At 39.3% G+C, this 18,297-nt stretch overlaps 1 protein-coding gene across 1 annotated transcript in view; it reads right to left on the minus strand.

Annotated features, from left to right (window-relative positions):
* The window catches only part of Prkar2b (protein kinase, cAMP-dependent, regulatory, type II, beta), a 167,959-nt gene extending 153,419 nt beyond the window's left edge, over positions 1-14,540 (minus strand). The window contains exon 1 of the mRNA XM_013034718.1: positions 14,309-14,540. Coding sequence (XP_012890172.1) covers positions 14,309-14,540 — 232 coding nt within the window. The remainder of the gene's footprint in view (positions 1-14,308) is intronic.
* Positions 14,541-18,297: the final 3,757 nt, after the last annotated feature.

Here is an 18,297-nt window from a genome sequence, read left to right on the forward strand (position 1 = left end):
ATTTTTTAAATTAGCCTTTTTAATGCTATTGAATCTTTTTTTCAGCCTAGCAGGTATTTCTTACTATTATGAAATTACTCATCTTTTTCCTACTATTTCTTTCACATTTTGGGTTTAAATCTTTGACTCACCCAGAATTTAATTTGATATAAGAGGTGAAATAGACATTCTACCTTCTTTTAGTTTTCCAAATAGTTCACAAATTGTTCCAAAATAGTTATTAATAATTTAACAATATAGATTTCCCCATTAATGTTTTAAAAAGTCATTTCTCTATTCTATCATTTATGAAATTTCTCCATTTTTTATCATGCATTAGATTCCCATATTCACTTGGGATAATTTCAGGAACAAATTATTTATTTATTTAATTAATTTTTTTCCAGGGCTGAGAACCGAACCCAGGGCCTTGCACGCACCGGGCCGGCGCCCTTCCTCTGGGCTAAACCCCCAGCCCCTTCAGGAACAATTTATATCTACCTGTTTCTGTATAAATCCCATATCATTTTTACTGCAAGTGGCTTAGTTTTTATTTTCATATGTAATGGGTTATTCTTTATTTACTTTTTAGCTAAATGATCATGTGTTAGGCAGATTTTCATGGAAACTTTTATTGTTTGTTTGTGTTCTGTGGTTTTTGAGGCAGGCCTTACTATGCCTGATTGGTCTGAAACTTTGAATTTTCCTGCCTCAGCTTCACCAGTGCTTACTACTATACCCACAGCTCATAACATTGAAACTAGAGATTTAGACCCTTTCCCCCATGTATCTCTACCTGTAAGATCTGGCCACTCAATGACTGAGTTTTCACCATCTAAAAGAAAGGAAAATTATATCTCTATTAAGATGGAGCCTCCCTGTTTCAAGAGAACTTCATTAGTTCTGTGCTGCCGAAAAGGAGTTGGAGTTTTATTTATCTGTGTCTTAAATACTTATTTGTAACATTCGCACGTTTTAAGGGGTCGGTATTATATGTATCTTGGAAAAGAAAATTCAACTTCTTCCAAAAGTACCTGGATCCTTAAGATCATGAAGAATCAAGTTGTTTACAACTTTGGGTGATGGGGTGAGGGTGGGATGAGTGAGGGAGGTGGGGGATGGAAGTGATAATAGAAAAACAAAGAAGGGGGTAACAACACTTGACCAGAAATACACTCAGTACCTTACTCATGTAACTGTAACCCTTCTGTACAGCATCTTTACAGTAAAATAAAATTTAAAAAAAGAATCAAGCATTGTTATTTATTATTTTTAAATCATTTTCTGGCTTGCTTTTTAAAGCTTCTACCACCTTTCTGCATTTCATAGAACTTTTTTAGAGGACACAGATCTCCCACTGGTCACAGAGTTGAATACTAGAACATTAGAAGATCCAAGGGTTGTTTTTCCTGAGTCAGGAGTCTGGAGGACTGATAGAAGTCATGAGTAACGTCATGTGTGGATAGTCTTTATAGTTGCATTTTATTCAAATTCTTGGAGCTATAGGGAAGATGAAGTATGGAAGGAAAGCTTTGGGCAGCCACCCACTGAGTACCAATGCCGATGGATGATGCATTCATTCACTGTCTCCTATCAAAGGTATTTGTGCCCTCCAACCTCTCATTAGTTCCTAAGATGCTGGCGTGCTGCCTGAGTCACCTTAACTCCAGAGCATTCCGTGTGCTGTTTAATAATCATTGTGAGGAAGTGGAATTTCATTTAATGACAATGTTTTACTGTCTCAAGGATCACATCAGGCCAGAAATGCAAAGGGGGAAGGGAGGGAGAGGGAAAAAGAGAGAGCACAAATTAAAACAATCTGAGCAAAATTTTTATCTCAGTGCGACAAGCTTTTCTTATGTTAAAATAATATATAATTATCTCATTATCCATTAGTGAATCTTTCTCAGTGAAAAGCTATCTCAGCCAGAACTTCCTAGAATTGCTTTTGGAGATAATCTAATATAAGCATATGACCTGAGGGCAGGCCACCATTTAACTTTGCTGGAGACAATGACAAAGCCACATGCTAGGTGTGGTTGTGTGTGTGTGTGTGTGTGTGTGTGTGTGTTTTGTGTCTGTACGTGGGCTTGAACTCAGTACCTGTGCGCTCACTCAGCTTCCTTGCTCATAGCTGGTGCTTTACCACTTGAGCTTCCGGTCTGGCCCTTTCCAGGTTAATTGGAGAAAGAATCTCAAGGACTTTTCTGCCTAGGCTGGTATGGAATCACAATCCTCAGAGTCTCAGCTCCTAAGTAGCTAGGATGCCACTGGTGACAGTTACATACTCATCTTTGTTCTTCAACTTCTCTCTTCCTCTTTTCTATCATTTTAGAGAGCTGTTTCCCACCCCTTTGTAAAGTTAGCTTTCTTTGGCCTTGTTTTAGGTTTAAAAGTTTTTTTAGCTGGTGATAAAGTACCTAAGGAGTCTGGCAGAGAGAAGTTAATAACCTTGAATGAAGGCATCTAAAAGCATCCACTGAAGGAAGAAAAAAACCTTTCAGCTCAAGTAATACAGTAAAGTAGTCATCAATATCCTATCATTTAAGAAAATAGTGCCATTGCAGCTCAGAAATGGATCAGATGACCTCATTTTAGAAGTAATGTGAGTAATGAAGGCAGAGGAAAATTAACTCATTTTGCCCAGCACCATTCTTGTCTTAAATCAAAATTTAAGACTTTTATTTAATACGGCAAAAGGAACCATGCCTGACATAAGGCCAGTAGAGCCAAGACATAATATTTTAGTACCAGAGTCATTCTGAGAAAAGAAAGAGTGATACCAGAAAAATTTGTGATTGGTAATTACGTATTAATCTTTTTTCCTTGAAGGCCATGAATCTTACCTTAAAATCTAACACATGAGGTTAGTCTTAGAGACTGTGGCTTTCTGAGAGTTGCTCAAATTGGAGTGGCTTTTTTGAAGTACATTACGGGTTTTCTTTTGCCTTAAGGGCCCCAAATTTTCATCCAGTGTTAATGTGCAGATTGTACCTGCACATAAGATGGATAAATCAACTTAACTTCTCAATAACTCTTCTGATCTTAAGCTTCAGTGATAAGAGTGATAAAAAATGATATTATTATCAATTGCTTTTTTAAATCTATAAATTTTTCTTAAGATAGGATTCACAAAACATACAACTCATTCATTTTACTTGGCTTTAGTATATTCACAAAGTTGTCTATCACAAACAATGTAGTCCATTTACATCATCCCAAAACAAAACTCATAACTATGAGCAGTCACTCCCAATCTCCTCCCAATTACCTCCAACTGCAGGCTTATGCAATCACTAATCTACTTTGTTTCTATCAATTTGCTGAGTCTGATGTAATACAACATATGGCCTTTTGTGATGGGCGTCTTTTACTTAGGTACGTTTTCAAGGTTCATCCACATGGTAGCTATATTGATAGTCCATTCTTTTTTATTGCTGAATAGTATTCCCTTGTATGGCTGTACTACAGTTTATTTATCCATTCATTTGGTTTCTTCTAGTGATGGCTATTATGAATAGTGCTGCTGTTTGTGTAGTTTTTGTGTGTTTGTAGGTTTTCATTTCTCTTGGTTTCTATCTAAAGAGTAGAGCTGCTATACTTGATAAACTAACTTGATATTTAATATTCTAAGGACCAGCCAGACTGTTTTCCAAAGCAGTGTTGCCATTTTTATTCCTACCAGCAGGATATAGGGCTCCAGCCTCTCCACACCTTCATGCATAGTAATTCTCTTTGTGATTGTAGCTGAATTATTGAATGATTTTCCATTTTATTAGTGAATTACAGAGAGTCTAAGCTATTCTAGATACAAGTCCTTTATCAGATATTTGAGTTGAAAATAAGTTCTTGAATTCTGTGTTGTCTTTTTGTGTTCCTTATGGTGTCCTTAGAAGCATAAAAGTGCTTAATTTTGATGAAGTTGTTTACTTTTTTTCTTTTGTTGTTCATTTGTTGGGTATCATAGTGAAAAATTATTGCTGGATCCAGTGTCCTAAGGATTATAGTTAAATTTTCTTCTAAGAGTTTTTTAACTTTTAGTTCTTTGAGTTAGAACTCAGACCTTAGACATATCCAGTTATCAATGCACAATTTGTTGAAAACACTGCTTTCCCTGTGAAATTGGCCTAACTCCCTCTTGAGAACCACTTGGCTTAAAAGCAAGCCACTTGTATTTACAAATACACCTCTGATCTGTGAGCATGGATTGTATTTGCAGTGATTTAGGTCTTTTAAAATTTCTTTCAACTATACTTTATAGTTTGGAGAGTGTAAGTTTTGTTCACCTTTTGTTAAATTTATTCCAGGAATTTTTGTTCTTCTGGATGTTACTGTAAATAGAATCCTTCTTTTTATTTCATTTTCAAATTATTTATTGCAAATATATGCAAATATAGCTGATTTTTGTTACTTGAAGTGCCCTTGCTCTAAGATAACACTGAAGCTGTAACAGAAAATAGCTAGTTACAAAATTATTATTTGCATTAGATTGTGCTAATAGAATAACACCATGTCCTCATTGTCCTCTGAAAGGACTGAAACTCTAACTAAAACACAGCTACATGATGTAAAGGCATTAGACATAGCAAATTCACCCACTGGCTTTTGATGCTCTAGTATCCCCAGCATATATGAGTATCATTGACAATTTCTCCACATATAACAAATAACTAGTGGGATTAGAATTCTCTTCTTGCAGATTTCAACTCAGAACTTTCTTCCTCAAAAATCTTTCCTGACTTAGCCTTCTTATATTTAATTGGTTGTCTTCTTATATTTAATTGGTAACACAGCCCTAGTTTATTTACTCAGTCACACTTCTTAAAACCCATAATCATCTTACTTGTTTTTTTAAATCTCTTCCTGAGTATGTGATCATGAGAACAGAAACTTTATCTTCTCAGGATTTGTTCACTATAAAGTGATTGAGACATAATCATTACTTATACAAACTCTTGATGTGCATGTACAAAATGGCTTTTCCAACTACAAAACATAAGGTTGAAAACTAGGGCTGGGAAGGTGGCTCAGTGGTAGAGCACTTGCCTTACATACATGAGGCCCTGGGTTTGATTCCTCAGCACAACATAAGCAAAAAGAAAAAAGCCAGAAGTGGTACTGTGGCTCAAGTGGTAGAGCACTAGCCTTGAGCTGAAATGCTGAGGGACAGTACCAAGGTCCAGAGTTCAGGCCCACGACTGGACCCCCCCCCAAAAAAAACATGATAGAAAACTAAACTAAACATGGTGAATTGAATTAAAAAATTACATTGTTATAGTATGTGATTTTCATTTTCAGACTTACATCAAGGTTTTTCAAAACATGCTTTGTAGTTGTGTATGAGAAGCCAATTGTATTATAAACAAAAAATAACAACAAAAATAAGACTGAGACTATCTAGTGATCTTAGCCTAAATCCACATATTACTTGACTCATTATGGTGACATAATTGTGACATAGATAATAGAAGAAACTTCAAGTTTCTATAATATAAGAAATAGGTTCTTGGCATGTTGTTTATATAGTGGAATGTTGAATTTTGCCATAGATTTATTCATGTCATATATCTGAATCAATGCTGAACCTAATTTAATATATATCTTTTTCTAGAGCCCTTGGGATTTTTTGGTCGCCATCATTATGTGAGCTCTTTACTTTTACCCTTTCCCTTCCAGTGGCCAGCTCTAGTATTTGATGTTCTTTAGGTGGCTATTTTTCATTTTGAAAAGGTCCAGTTTTTTAAAAAATCACTCCATAAAGTGATGTACACCCAAAAGAATGATAGGAATGTGATTATGACAGTCATGAAGACTCAATGGATAAATATCTCAGCCCTCACATGGGCCTCATAGCTGAGAGTTGGCCGAGGCAGAATATGACCATTTAACACATCCTGGGCCTACAAAGTTGCTCTTCAGGAGTTGAACTCTTGGCTGTTAGAATCGTAAGTGTCTGTGTCATACTTTGTGTCTGGCTTAGAAAAGTTAAAGAAAGAAGTTTTTGAAAATCTATATCCATTTAGATCCTAGTTGTCAAGATAATATGAACCATTTGATTATTTTTCTTGACTAGACACCCTGAAAATTTCCATTCTATTCGGTAGTTTCTATATCCAGATGTATATAACTTAAAAATATCAAGTCAACTGACAGACTTGGTATAGACAAAATATTTTAGTATACAGGGTATACCCTACTTATTTCATGAAGATAAATAGAAGATTTTAAGAGTTCTGGGAATGCTGAGCAAATGGAAATATAATGGCTTTTTGTTATAAACCAATGCATGTTTTACTTGTCATCTGCAGAAGCAGAGCATTGAATCTAGAAAGTAGGACCACTTCCAAATGAGGAGCTGGTACTGAACTTTGCAGAAAGACTGATGGCAGCTCTTGTTCACATAAATGCTAGTTTCCTTGGAGTGCTGGCTCTATTTTTGAGCTGAGAAGAGCAAAGGCCAGGAATGCTAAGGCTCATTCATCAATTGAAAACATTTGAGGAAGTTGAGATGCTGTGGTTTAGGAAGTTTAGTAAGTCAAGATGATCAGAGAAAGTGAGTACTAAATAACCATTTATTTAATCCAGTTTAATTAGGGAACATCATTAAATGTTCTCTATAAGCAAAGCAGGGAACGATTCAGGCAAGAGACCTAAAATTATCTTGTCTCTGGAGGAATTCTGTGTTATTCATTCTAAATTTCAAAAATGTCACATGGTTCCTGGGACATAAACATTTGATAATCATCTTGAACGAGAAGAGACATTTTCTTGAAAGAGTTGGGTACTGTTGGCTATAGTTCATGAAATCCCAAGTGTTGAGGCTGCTATTTGTAGGACTTGATTAATGCAGGCGTCCACACAGCTAACATTTCTTTGCCTTCCTATCCAAGACTTGTGAATCCTATACTGCACTTGTCCTGATCTCTTAAACAGTGTTGTGAACAGTCTCTTCTGTATCTTAGAATGACTTTTTTATATGACTTACTTGATGTTTATCTGCTCTATTGATGCTGAATGTGAGGAGAGACCTCGATACCAAGCAGAGAAGATGCCTTAAAATGCCAGAATTTCCAAGGAAGAAATAACATGGGCTTCTCAACATAAAGGCAAAGATTCCAGAAGCAGGCTAGTTTGCTCCTGCTTAAAAACCTTAGAAATGTGAGTGGGAAAGACATGGGAAGAGAATTGGGATATGTTGTAGTAGAAGAGGGGGTTATCTAGTTATCTATTCTTGTGGTTTGAATATGTATGTTTTTCCAAAATTCCCGTGTTGAAACCCAAGTCCCTAGTGGAATGGTATTTGGCGATGAGGCTTTGGGTGATGGTTAGGTCATGGTGGTAGAACCCACCTAAGTGAGATCAGTGCTCTTATAAAAAAGGCTCAAAAGATATGGTCCTTTGTTCCTGCTATGCAAGAACTCAGAGAAGGCTGTATCCATGAACTGGGAAATGGGTCTTCACCAGACACTGAGTCTGCTGGTACCTTAGAACTATGAGCAGTAAATTTCTGTGGTTTATATATTGTCTAAAGTATAAGATTAAGACTTTTATGAGCTTGGTGATTGAATTGTGCAAATCAGATAACGCTTTGTCTTTTCCTTTTGCTTTTCTCTTTTTCTTCCCTTCTTCCTTCTTTATTTTTCCCTTTGTCCCTCTCTTCCTTTGCTTCCTCTTCTTCCTTCCTTTTTCTCTTCTTTCCACTTTCTCTCTTCTCCTCCTCTCTTTCCCTCCCTCCCCCTTCCCTCCTGCTTTCTCTCTCCCTTCCTTCTTACCTTCTTTCCTTCTTTCTTTCCTTCCTTCCTTCTTTCCTTTTTTTGGTAATCTTACCCAAGTTTGAAATTGTAAAAGGTCCTAGCTAATTATCTATCTATCTATCTATCATCTATCTATCTATCTATCTATCTATCTATCTATCTATCTATCTATCTATCTATCTATCTATCTATCTATCTATCTTCTATCTATGATCCCTTTCTAGGTACTTTTTATTCTAATCTAATGTAGTCGGAACATGACTGCACTGACAATTCTGATTCAGATAATTGTAAAGATTAGTGAGCTATCTCCTCTGGTTCCCTGAGGAATCCCCGCCCACCATCCTGTAATACACAGGACTCTTTCCACTTCTCTTCAGAACTTGCATGTGCTTCAAAAGATGTCAAAAGGAACTCAAGCACATTTTTTCCCCTTCATCAAACCATCTGATGAGGAGACTCTTATATTAAAGAACCTTAAGCAATATAAGCCCGATTATTGCTTGTGGAGCTATAGTCCAAGAGCCTTGACCTTGGCCTTTTAATGCACAGCCTAAGGTGGGCAGGGAAGAATCCCCAGGATGCAGCACCTGCTTCCAGAGAAGATGAATGTGCAAGCCCTTTAGAAAGGGTTTCCAGGGAAACCATATAACTATTCTATTCTTTTCTCTAAAATTTATTAAGCACTAAACGTGCCTGCTAGTGCCTGGGGTTCTCATTTGAAATCAGAAGCTGCTGAAGGAAAGTGTTTGCCTGAAACACACCCACATACCCTGAAATCATTTTCATGCTTCCCTCACTAAATGTCAGCTGCATACTCAGCTAGAAATTAAATGGCCTGGGTTCATTTGTGGGGTTTAGTCCAGGACTAAATGCAATGCGACTAAGAAAGTTGCTTTTCCTCCTTGCTATAGTGATGGCTACTAATGAATGACAGTCATTCAAATTGAGCCGGTGTGTCTTCCTGGTTTGGTCATATGTATGTTAAGCTATGTGACTTTGAGAGACTATCTTCATGTATTTGTGAATAGGCAAGGAACTCTTGAGCAAGACAATCATAGAAAACTTGGCCAAAATATTTCTACACATCTTCGCTGACAGCAAGACTTTAAGATACTTTGCCTGCTACCTTGCCTCTGTTTTAGTGTGGTTTGGGGTAGACTTTGGAAGCCTTGTTTCTATCAGGTGATAACATATCCCAGTCAAAACTGATGGACCTTGAGATAGAATCCTGAGAGGACACAATTGGAATTGGAATGGCAAAGGTGATGGAGACTTAAACGAGCTCATCAAACCGGAGGGAAGGTGACAGCCATGTTTAACCCCCTGCTGTGCAACCTAAAGGAGGAAAGCTAATACGTGGGAGAGAGGAGAGAGAGGCTGAAGAACTCAGAGAACAAAGGGAGGGGAGAGAAGTCAGAGTTTGGAAAAAAGTTTGATGGATTCTAGTTCCTGTTTTTCCAAATGGGAGGCCTGGGTGCCTTTTCTGAGCCAAGGTTTTGTTAGGTAGATTTATATTCTGAAAACAAATCTCACTTTCTTACTCAATTAGATTGTTTCTTTTTACTTCCAACCAAAGGGCTGGAAACACCCAGCTTTTCTACAATCAACTTTTCTTCCATTTCTTTCCAAATGGCTCTGGATTGTGGCTTGTTGGTGTTTACATATCTGGTTTAAGCCAGTGTTGAGGTGAATATTGGCACCACAAAAATATCTTTATGTGCCAGACACTCGTTCAGGTTCTTTACACTGGGTGTGGCTGGGTGACCCCACAGAAATGTTGCTCCCTTGTCACAGAGTGGTTTCTAATGGCAGCATCAGTGGGATTTTATGGAACTGATACAGTGCCTTTGTAAATGGGATCAGTGCTCTTTTATAAGAGAAACAGTCAAGGAGATTCAAAGTTTTCCCTGGGAAGGAGACTCTCAGGCTTATGAAGACGTGGGTAGACATAGAAGGAATCTTTTTTCAGACCCTAGCTCTGTCCCTTCTACATAATGTGAAAGGCCTGGGCGGCAGACTTGGCTTGCCCAGGGATGGCGCATGACTTCCTACTTCCCAGGTTCTTTTCATTCTGTTCTCATACTTTCTTCAAGAAAAGGGAGATTGGATTTTTCGGTTCTTCCCTTCTGGATAGTGGTTGGAATATACAGATTATACATGAGCTCTGGCTGTAAAAATTCAGAATATGTGTTTTATAGCCCATGGGTGGCTATGGGTGTCTGTCCTTGTTATGACTTGAATAAGGAATATCCTCTACAGGCTCCTGTGTTGAATGAAGTAATGGAAACTTTGGGAGGTGTAGCCAAGTTGGAGGTAGGGTCACTTGTGGGGGAGGGTGGGGGAGGGGGTGAGGGATGTGTTTTTCAAGGTTATACCTAGTTCCCTGGTCTCTCACTACCCTTCTGCTCCTTTCTACCGTGAGGTAATTGTGACCCTCTGCCATGTTTCCCCAGCCATGATGCACTGCCTCACCACAAGCCCATAGACACAGAACCAAATGACCAAGTACCGAGCCTTCTGAAACCATGAGGCAAATAAATCCTTCCTCTGTGGTGTGCACCAGGTATTTTTGTCATAGCAATGCAAAGGTAACTAACATGCATGCTAATATGAGGGCATATCACTATTGGATTGCCCTAAAATGTCACTCATGCAGTTACCGGAAGAATAAACCCAGCCTCTTCTGCTCAGGTTTGAGACCTTTTCAATTTTGCCATTTCACTCTTAGCTTCCACTCTTTTGCTATTTAGCTGATGCTCCTATCATGGCATTTTACTGTAGTGTGTGTGTAGGTACTGGGGCTTGAACTAGGGGCCAGAAGCTCTTGGTTGGCTTTTTCATTCAAGCACTCACCTTCACTCCTGGCTTTCTGTTGGTTAATTGGAGATAAGCGTCTCTCTGATTTATCTGCCTGGACTGGTGTTGAACCATGATCCTCAGATCTCAGCCTCCTAAGTGGTTAGGATTACAGGCATGAGCCACTGGTGTCCAGCTTTAAAATTTATATTTCTTGGCTCACCTTTCTATCCTTTGTTGTCTTTGTCTTTTGACACCTACCTTCACTCCATCTAGAATTCTCTGACTTGCGTGTTCAGATTCAATTTGTACCTCAGGATTTAACTCACGTGTTTCTGGGAGGTTTTTCTAGGCCCTTAGTCAGAAAGAACTCTTGCCACATTGGCATTTGTGGCATCTTCACCTGTCTTGTCTTCCTAGTCAAGAGATCCACCTTTACATCCCTGGCCCAATCCCAGGCTGGGACAGAGCAGGCACCAGCAGATGATGGATGACTGATGGATGATAATTTAACACAGGCTTTTCTGTTAGTCAGCTGTGAAGCTACATGGTCACACCACCAGGTGGTGCCTGATTATGTTTGCTCTCTCAGGCTCACTACATCTGAGCACTGTGTATATATAGTAGTCACCACATAAAGGTTTACTGAGTGCATATGGTCTCAGGAGCTCTCATAGTCATTAGCATACAGGGTTTGGTAGCACTGACCCAGTTTCAAACACTGGTTTCAGTGCTCCACCCATGACTGCACATAGCCTCTTCAGTACCACCTCATTACCTCATAGCTAGTCCTAGCTGCCTGAGTGATTTGTGGTGGCACCGGCTAAAATCTAAAGGGAGGCAAAAGGAAAGCAAACAGCTCTCCAGGCATGCAAGGTGCTTGAATGCTGATTATAGTCTTTTTTTCTTACCATTGGGAATGAAGGGCACTGATGGTTGTTAAGAGAATGGCAGCTCTGAGCCCGGGGCTAATTCCCTTAAATGCTTCTTGAGAGTTTCCATTCACAGTGATGCTTGCCACTCCCCTCTTATACCGTCATTGCATTCATCATCACCTGAGAGCCTGTTGGTACACCATCCAGCCCCAAAACTGTGGGAAAACTAGTCTTACAAAGTAGGATTGCATAGGACATGCAGATATAGATAGCTGGCTATAGAGATAGATAGAGACAGACAGATATGCAAAAGTGGGATTGATTATGTATCTATGTGAAACACACATGGGCATTTAGTTGGGTCTTTGTCTTTGTACAATCAGATTTTCTGGTCTGATGGTTTCCTGACAGAACTGGCAGACTTTATACATATGAACTATTCTCAGGTTAGTGGCTACAGCTGCAGATCTTGGGGGTCTGACTCTGGTGGTTTGGGATTTGACTGGCATTATCATGCAACTCTCCTATTCCAAGCACGGTGCTCAGTTATTTTTCATGTATAGTAATTACTGTGCCTGTTTAAATCTTAAGAATGATCCAGAAATGTAGTGGCTATCCATTCATACAAACAAATGACCCCTGAATTTAAGGCTTAAAACTCCCATCTTTATTTTCTTATCATTTCTGTTGGATAGGAATCCTAGCATGGCATCCTCTGGCTGTGGATACTCACCAGGCTCCGCTGGAAAGAGCCATGTTCTCCCTGCTACGCTTGTTACTGAGGAGCTGGTGACTGGCGGCCTCCCTGGTTCCTGGCTATATAGACTTTCCTATAGGGTATTCTGTGGCATGACAGATGGCTCCCTCAAAGTTGAGCTTGTCAGAATAAGAGAATGAGAGGCGGTTAATAAGATGAAAAATACAAACATAGATCGCCTAATCTTGGGAGTGACATCGTATCACTTTCGTGATATTTCATTTGTTGGAAGCCAGTCAGCCCAGTTTATATTCAAGGAGAGGACATAGTGTGAAAACCAGGGGGCAGAGATCATGGGATACCATGCTCACCCCATTCACAGCATCTGCTTTATGTGGTAGAGTCTTGCCATGCCAAGTATGGGCAGGAAGTAGCAGCCTCAGCCTCCCCTGGGAGCGTTGAGGAAATGCAGACTCTCAGGCCTCAACCCAGACCTATAGAAGTAGAATCTGCATGGCAGGAAATCCATGTGCATGTTAAAGTTTAACAAACACTGCTCCAGACGGTGTTCTTTCTATGGTTCTCTGCTGACTTCAGGTGCTACTGAACTCTTCTGTTGGCCATGCTAGTTGTTTGCCTTTCGGCCGTAGTGGAGGATACTGTGTTCTCTCCCTGCACTATTTCAAAAGCAGAGGAAATGAAGCTTCTGAAATAAATGCTTCCTATCATCCCTTATCTCGTATACACAGCAACAATGGGGTTTCTCAGTAATCTAAGATATGGAAGGAGGCATTGGCATAGATCATCACAGACACAGGATAACAAAAAATGAAATTTGATATTTGGTTCCAGAGTGAACTGCAGGAAAGCCGTGCAGAAAATGAGCCTTCCGAGACAATATTTTGTTTAGGCAACATAGATGATTTCCAAAAACATTATGTAATGTGAAAAACTCCAGACACAAAAGACAACATATTCTATGAGGCCGTGGTAAAAATGTCTTAGTGGTTGTTAGGGGTTAGAAGTAGTCAGAGAAATTTTACTACAAAGAGACACAAGAGAACTTTCTGGAACAACGGAATTGTTCTTCCTTCCTTTTTTTTCTTTCCTTCTTTCCTTCCTTCCTTCTTTCCTTCCTTCCTTCCTTCCTTCCTTCTCTCTCTCTCTTTCTTCCTTCCCTTTCTTTGCTGGTACTAGGGCTTGAACTCAGGGCCTCACACTCTAACTTGGCTTTTTTGTTTAGGGCTAACATTCTACCATTTGAGCCACAACTCTACTTTTGGCTCTTTGTTGGTTAATTGCAGATAAGAGTCTCATGAGGTTTTCTGCCTAGGCTGGCTTTGGACCACAACTCTCAGAGCTCAGCCTCCTGCATAGCTAAAGTACAATGAGACAACAGTGCCTAGCTTGGAATTGCTCTTTGACTATAGTGGTAAATACATATTTATTAAAACTCTTCAAATTTTATGTTTAATAATTATTGATTTTTATGTAAAGTAACTTCAATAAAGCTGATAAAAATAAATGGGAATTGGTAGCATTATCAATTGATTGTAGTTCTGTCTAATTTTCTTTAGACTCAGAAGCCAATTTGCATTGATTAGAATAATTCATCAAAGAAGGATGCTATTTAAATTTCTTGGTCTCTGATGTTGACAGAGAATGGAAATTATTTTTTCTTTGAAGTTTTACTGAAAAGATACTATGTGATAAAATTAAGATTTCCTTCCTTTGCTTTTTTTTCCCTCTGCTCAAGACTAACACTTTATTACTCAAGCCACAGCCTCACTTCTAGCTTTTTTGTTCTTATTATGGGGATTGAACTCAGGGCCTGGACATTGTACCAGAGGGTTTTTTTTTAAATCAAGGCTAGTGCTATGCCACTTTGAGGCATAGCTCTACTTCTAGTTTTCAGGTGGTTATTTGGAGATAAGAGTCTTACAGACTTTCTTATGCAGACTGGCTTTGAATCTCAATCTGCAGATTTCACTCTCTGGAGTAACTAAGATTATAGGTGTGAGCCATCAAGGCCTGGCCTCACTTCTGGCTTTTTTGTACTTAATTGGAGAGAATAATCTCATAGATTTACCTACCCAGGTTGGCTTTGAGCTGCTACCCTCAGATCTCAGCTTCCTGAGTAGCTAGGATTATAGGCACCCAGCATTAAACACATTCACAAACTCATTTGCCATTCTTTTGCAAACCTGCTCTTGCTCCATCTGGTGCAGACCCAAATGGATTGTCCCCAAAGTGCTGGCCTGTGTCCACACCACATACTGGAGACTCACATCTTGGGAGTCTGACTCCTTTGAGTCTCTGCAGATTAAAGGCATCAAACCCATCTACTTGATGAAGGCTACAGATGGTTCCTGCTATTTTGAGAAGGAGGTGTTTCAAGAAAAATGAAGGCTTATTTCCTTTGCTTTCCAGAACCATGGATTGTGCAGAGCAGAGCCTGGACCTGTCAGCTGTTTGTGTCCATGCTCAGGGGCTACCCTTAGCAGTTGGCTGTTTGGTAGAGCAGGTACTTTGTGGTGATTAAAGGAAGGTGTACCATTTGTGGAGAGACACTGGAGAAGGCACTTTGCTGTCCCTCACCCCAACCTGGTGATGGAAGGCACTCTTCAGCCATAAACCTTTTATATGGCTGTGAATAACAGGTGGATTTCTCTGCCAGAAACTAGGGAGTCATCTTAATTCTTAAGTGTAAGTGAGATCATCTGAATTTGGTCCTCAAATAACTGCCCATCTTTTATGACAGACAAAGAAGTACTGCTGAGGTTCTACAGATGGACTCCCCTAACTGGTCACAGATAGACCACACCTGTAATCCTAGCTACTCAGGAGGCTGAGAATCACAGTTCAGAGCCAACTGAAGTAAGAAAGCCTGAAAGACTCTCATCTCCAATTAACCAGCCAAAAGTCAGAAGCAGAACTGTAGCTCAAGTGGGTTTATACCAGCCTTGAGCAGAAAAGGCTAAAGGACAGGGCCCAGGCCTTGAGTTTAAGCCCCACTGCTGCCACAAACAAACAAAAGTGGACTTGCATTCCTTGGTATGTCCCTGAACCCTTAAACATCTTTCCTGTCAGAGTGCCAGGGGCAACATGCACCCAGACTCACAACCAAGGCCACAGAAGGGAAAACATTTGCCAAAGCAGCAGGCAGTGAGCTTTAGGCACTCCTACTAATGAGAAAATGCTTAGAAAAGAACCTGGTATTCAGAACAGATGAAAACAGGGCTGCATGCACCTCTTAGGGGACCACAAACATGAGCTAGAGAGCCCAGTGTGGCCACATGCTGTGGCGTGGGGAGGAGCTGGCCAGGCAAGGCAGCTCTTACTGACTGCATAGGGAGCCCCCCAGGAGGTCCCCCTTCCCCCAACTCCAGCTCCTCCCAGCCAGCCTCTGCAGGAACAGATCAAATTAGGTACATTTGGGTAAAGCAGAAACCTTCCACAGGGTCATTTTTGTGCTCAGAGGTTCTGATACGAGCTGTGATATCAGTGCTTGATAATTGACTTCACATGACTTTTTTTTTCACCTTGAGAAACAATTTTTCTGTGTTTTTAGTAAGGCATGATATAAACGAAAGCAAATGTAAAGGGCATTTCTTTTCCTTTTTGGCAATACTGAGGTTTGAACCTAGGGCCCCATGCTTGCTGGACAAGCCCTCTACCACTTCAGCCACATTTCTTACACTAATTCTTTGCCCTTCTTGTTGAGAAGCTCAAAATAATAATGGGAATTTCAATTTATTCCAAATCCAAAAGAAAGAATAAATGCAAAGTATAAAAATCTTCAACAGCATAATGTGTGTATTTTCTCTTAAACTTTTTGTACAAAACCTACTCTTAACTTGAATATAATCTTAGTGCTTTGTTGTGCTATGCCTACCTTATTTATTTTTCAATATGCCATAGATCTAATGGATGCAAATACACTTTGATCTATCTTACCTTCTTCTGGGCTTCATTGTATTTCACTGTAGAGGTGGGATTTAATTAATCAATCTCTAGGTATAGACATTTAGGCTGTTTCTGGTTTTGTTTTTTCCCCCCTGGTTGTGAGGTTTGAACTCTGGGCCTGGCTGCTGTCTCTTAGCTCTTCAGCTCAAGGCTAGCACTCTACTTGAGCCACAGTGTAACTTCCGGTTTTCTGGTGGTTTATTGGACACAAGAGTCTCACAGACTTTCCTGGCCAGACAGGCTTTGAACCATAATCCTCAGATCTCAGCCTCCTGAGTAGCTAGGATTACAGGCTTGGGCCACTGGTGCCTAGTTTCCGGTTTTTTTTTTAAATTATTATTTCAGAGAATGCTGATAAACATTTTGACCATAAATCTTTGCAATGATTTATCCTTCAGAAATTACTACAATTTTAGAGGAGGTATGTCTCTTTTATTTATTGAGTTATTAGAAATATGAAGAATGTTATCATTCTCACATATTTTACATGCAGTGAAGTTTTTTATAAGAAAGAAAATATCAAACTGGTTTACAATGAATATAAATTATATTCTATTCCTCCAAAGAGAAATCTTCCACAAGCTGTTAGTTATTAATGCTGAGCTGTATTATTATCCTAGGGATGTTGCAAAAAAGTTACTATACCACAAACTGGGTGGTTTAAACCAATCAAAAGATACCCTTTCATGGTTCAGGAGGCTAGAAGTCTGAATCAGAGTGTGGCTCCCTTACAGGTTTTGACAGGAACATCCTTCTTTGCCTCCCCCAGCTTCAGTACCATCGGGTGTTCCTAGGCCTATAGAAGCATCATTTCAGTCCCCACCTTCAGCATGTGAGGCTTGTCCTGCATGTCACTTCTCTGCTTATACAGATACCATTCCTATTCATCAAGGCCTCATCCTAATGAGCTCGTCTCAAGTTCACTGCATGAGTAGAACCATATTTTACAGACATCAATCTATCTTTAACTTCCAAGAAACACCAGTGTATTATAGAGACTGTTAAGACTGAGCTCGAGTTAGTTTTGTTCCATATGTCAGTTTCCAGTTCAGCGTAGAGTCTGGTAGGTAATGAATTCTCAATAATAATATCTTCCTAGGTACTGAGGAGGCTGAGGTCTGAGGATGGCAGTTCAAACCAGCCAGCCCAGGCAGGAAAGTCTGTGAGACTCTTATCTCCAATTAATCACAAAAAAAAGCCACTAGTGGTGCTGTGGCTCAAGTGGTAGAGCACTAGCCTTGAGTAAAAAGGAGCTCATATATAGTGCCCAAGCCCAGATTTCAAGGCCCCAGAACGGCAAAAATAAAAAGACAAAGAACAAATTTGAGGTACAGCACTATCTGTAATTTTAAACATTAAAATATATACAAGATATCAGATTATTTGTTTTATTTAAACAAACAATTGTAATTATAATACTAGCAAGGGAGGATGCTACACTGTGTAGGAGGCCAGCTCAGCTTTCTGGATAGGTGCTCTAGAGAAGTGTATGTGTTTTAAGTTTTTTGCCACCTGTCCTGAAATGAGTCTTGGAGAATATTCAAGCAAATACACAGACTAGAATTGAATTTATTAATACAAATTATTGGGTCGGGCCAAGAATGGTAGCATATGCCTATGATCTCAGCAGATAGAGACTAAAGCAGGAGAATCATGAATTCAAGGCCAGCCTGGGTTAACATAGTGAGACCTCATCTCAAAAGACAAAAATAAATAAATAAATAAATAAGAATTTTTAGGCAGGTTAAATGAAATTCAAAATAAACCAACCGAACATATCCCAACTTGTTTTATTTTCTTCATATTGTTGAATATAATTACTAATTTATTACATAATCATAAAAAGCAGAGCCCATCAAACCAAAGATGAGAATTTGCTCCAGAAACTTACTTTCAATTTTTTTTTTTTGCCAGTCTTGGGGCTTGAACTCAGCACCTGGGCACTGTCCCTGAGCTTATTTTGCTCTCTACCACTTGAGCCACAGCACCACTTTTGGTGTATTCTGTGTATGTGGTACTGAGGAATCGAATGCAGGGCTTTATGGGTGTTAGGCAAGCACGCTACCATTAAGCCACTTCCCAGTCCCAAATTGTCGTTCTTATTTCAAAAAAATTAGTTTCCATGAATGCAGAGTTAACAGTTTCCAAATTATGGTACAGATTTTCAGCATTGAATATGTTTTTAGAATAATTAATCTCCTACAAAAATATACTTGCTATAGAATTT

This window comes from Dipodomys ordii, unplaced genomic scaffold (genome assembly GCF_000151885.1).
Source record: "Dipodomys ordii isolate 6190 unplaced genomic scaffold, Dord_2.0 Scaffold195, whole genome shotgun sequence".
In the NCBI taxonomy this organism is placed as follows: domain Eukaryota; kingdom Metazoa; phylum Chordata; class Mammalia; order Rodentia; family Heteromyidae; genus Dipodomys; species Dipodomys ordii.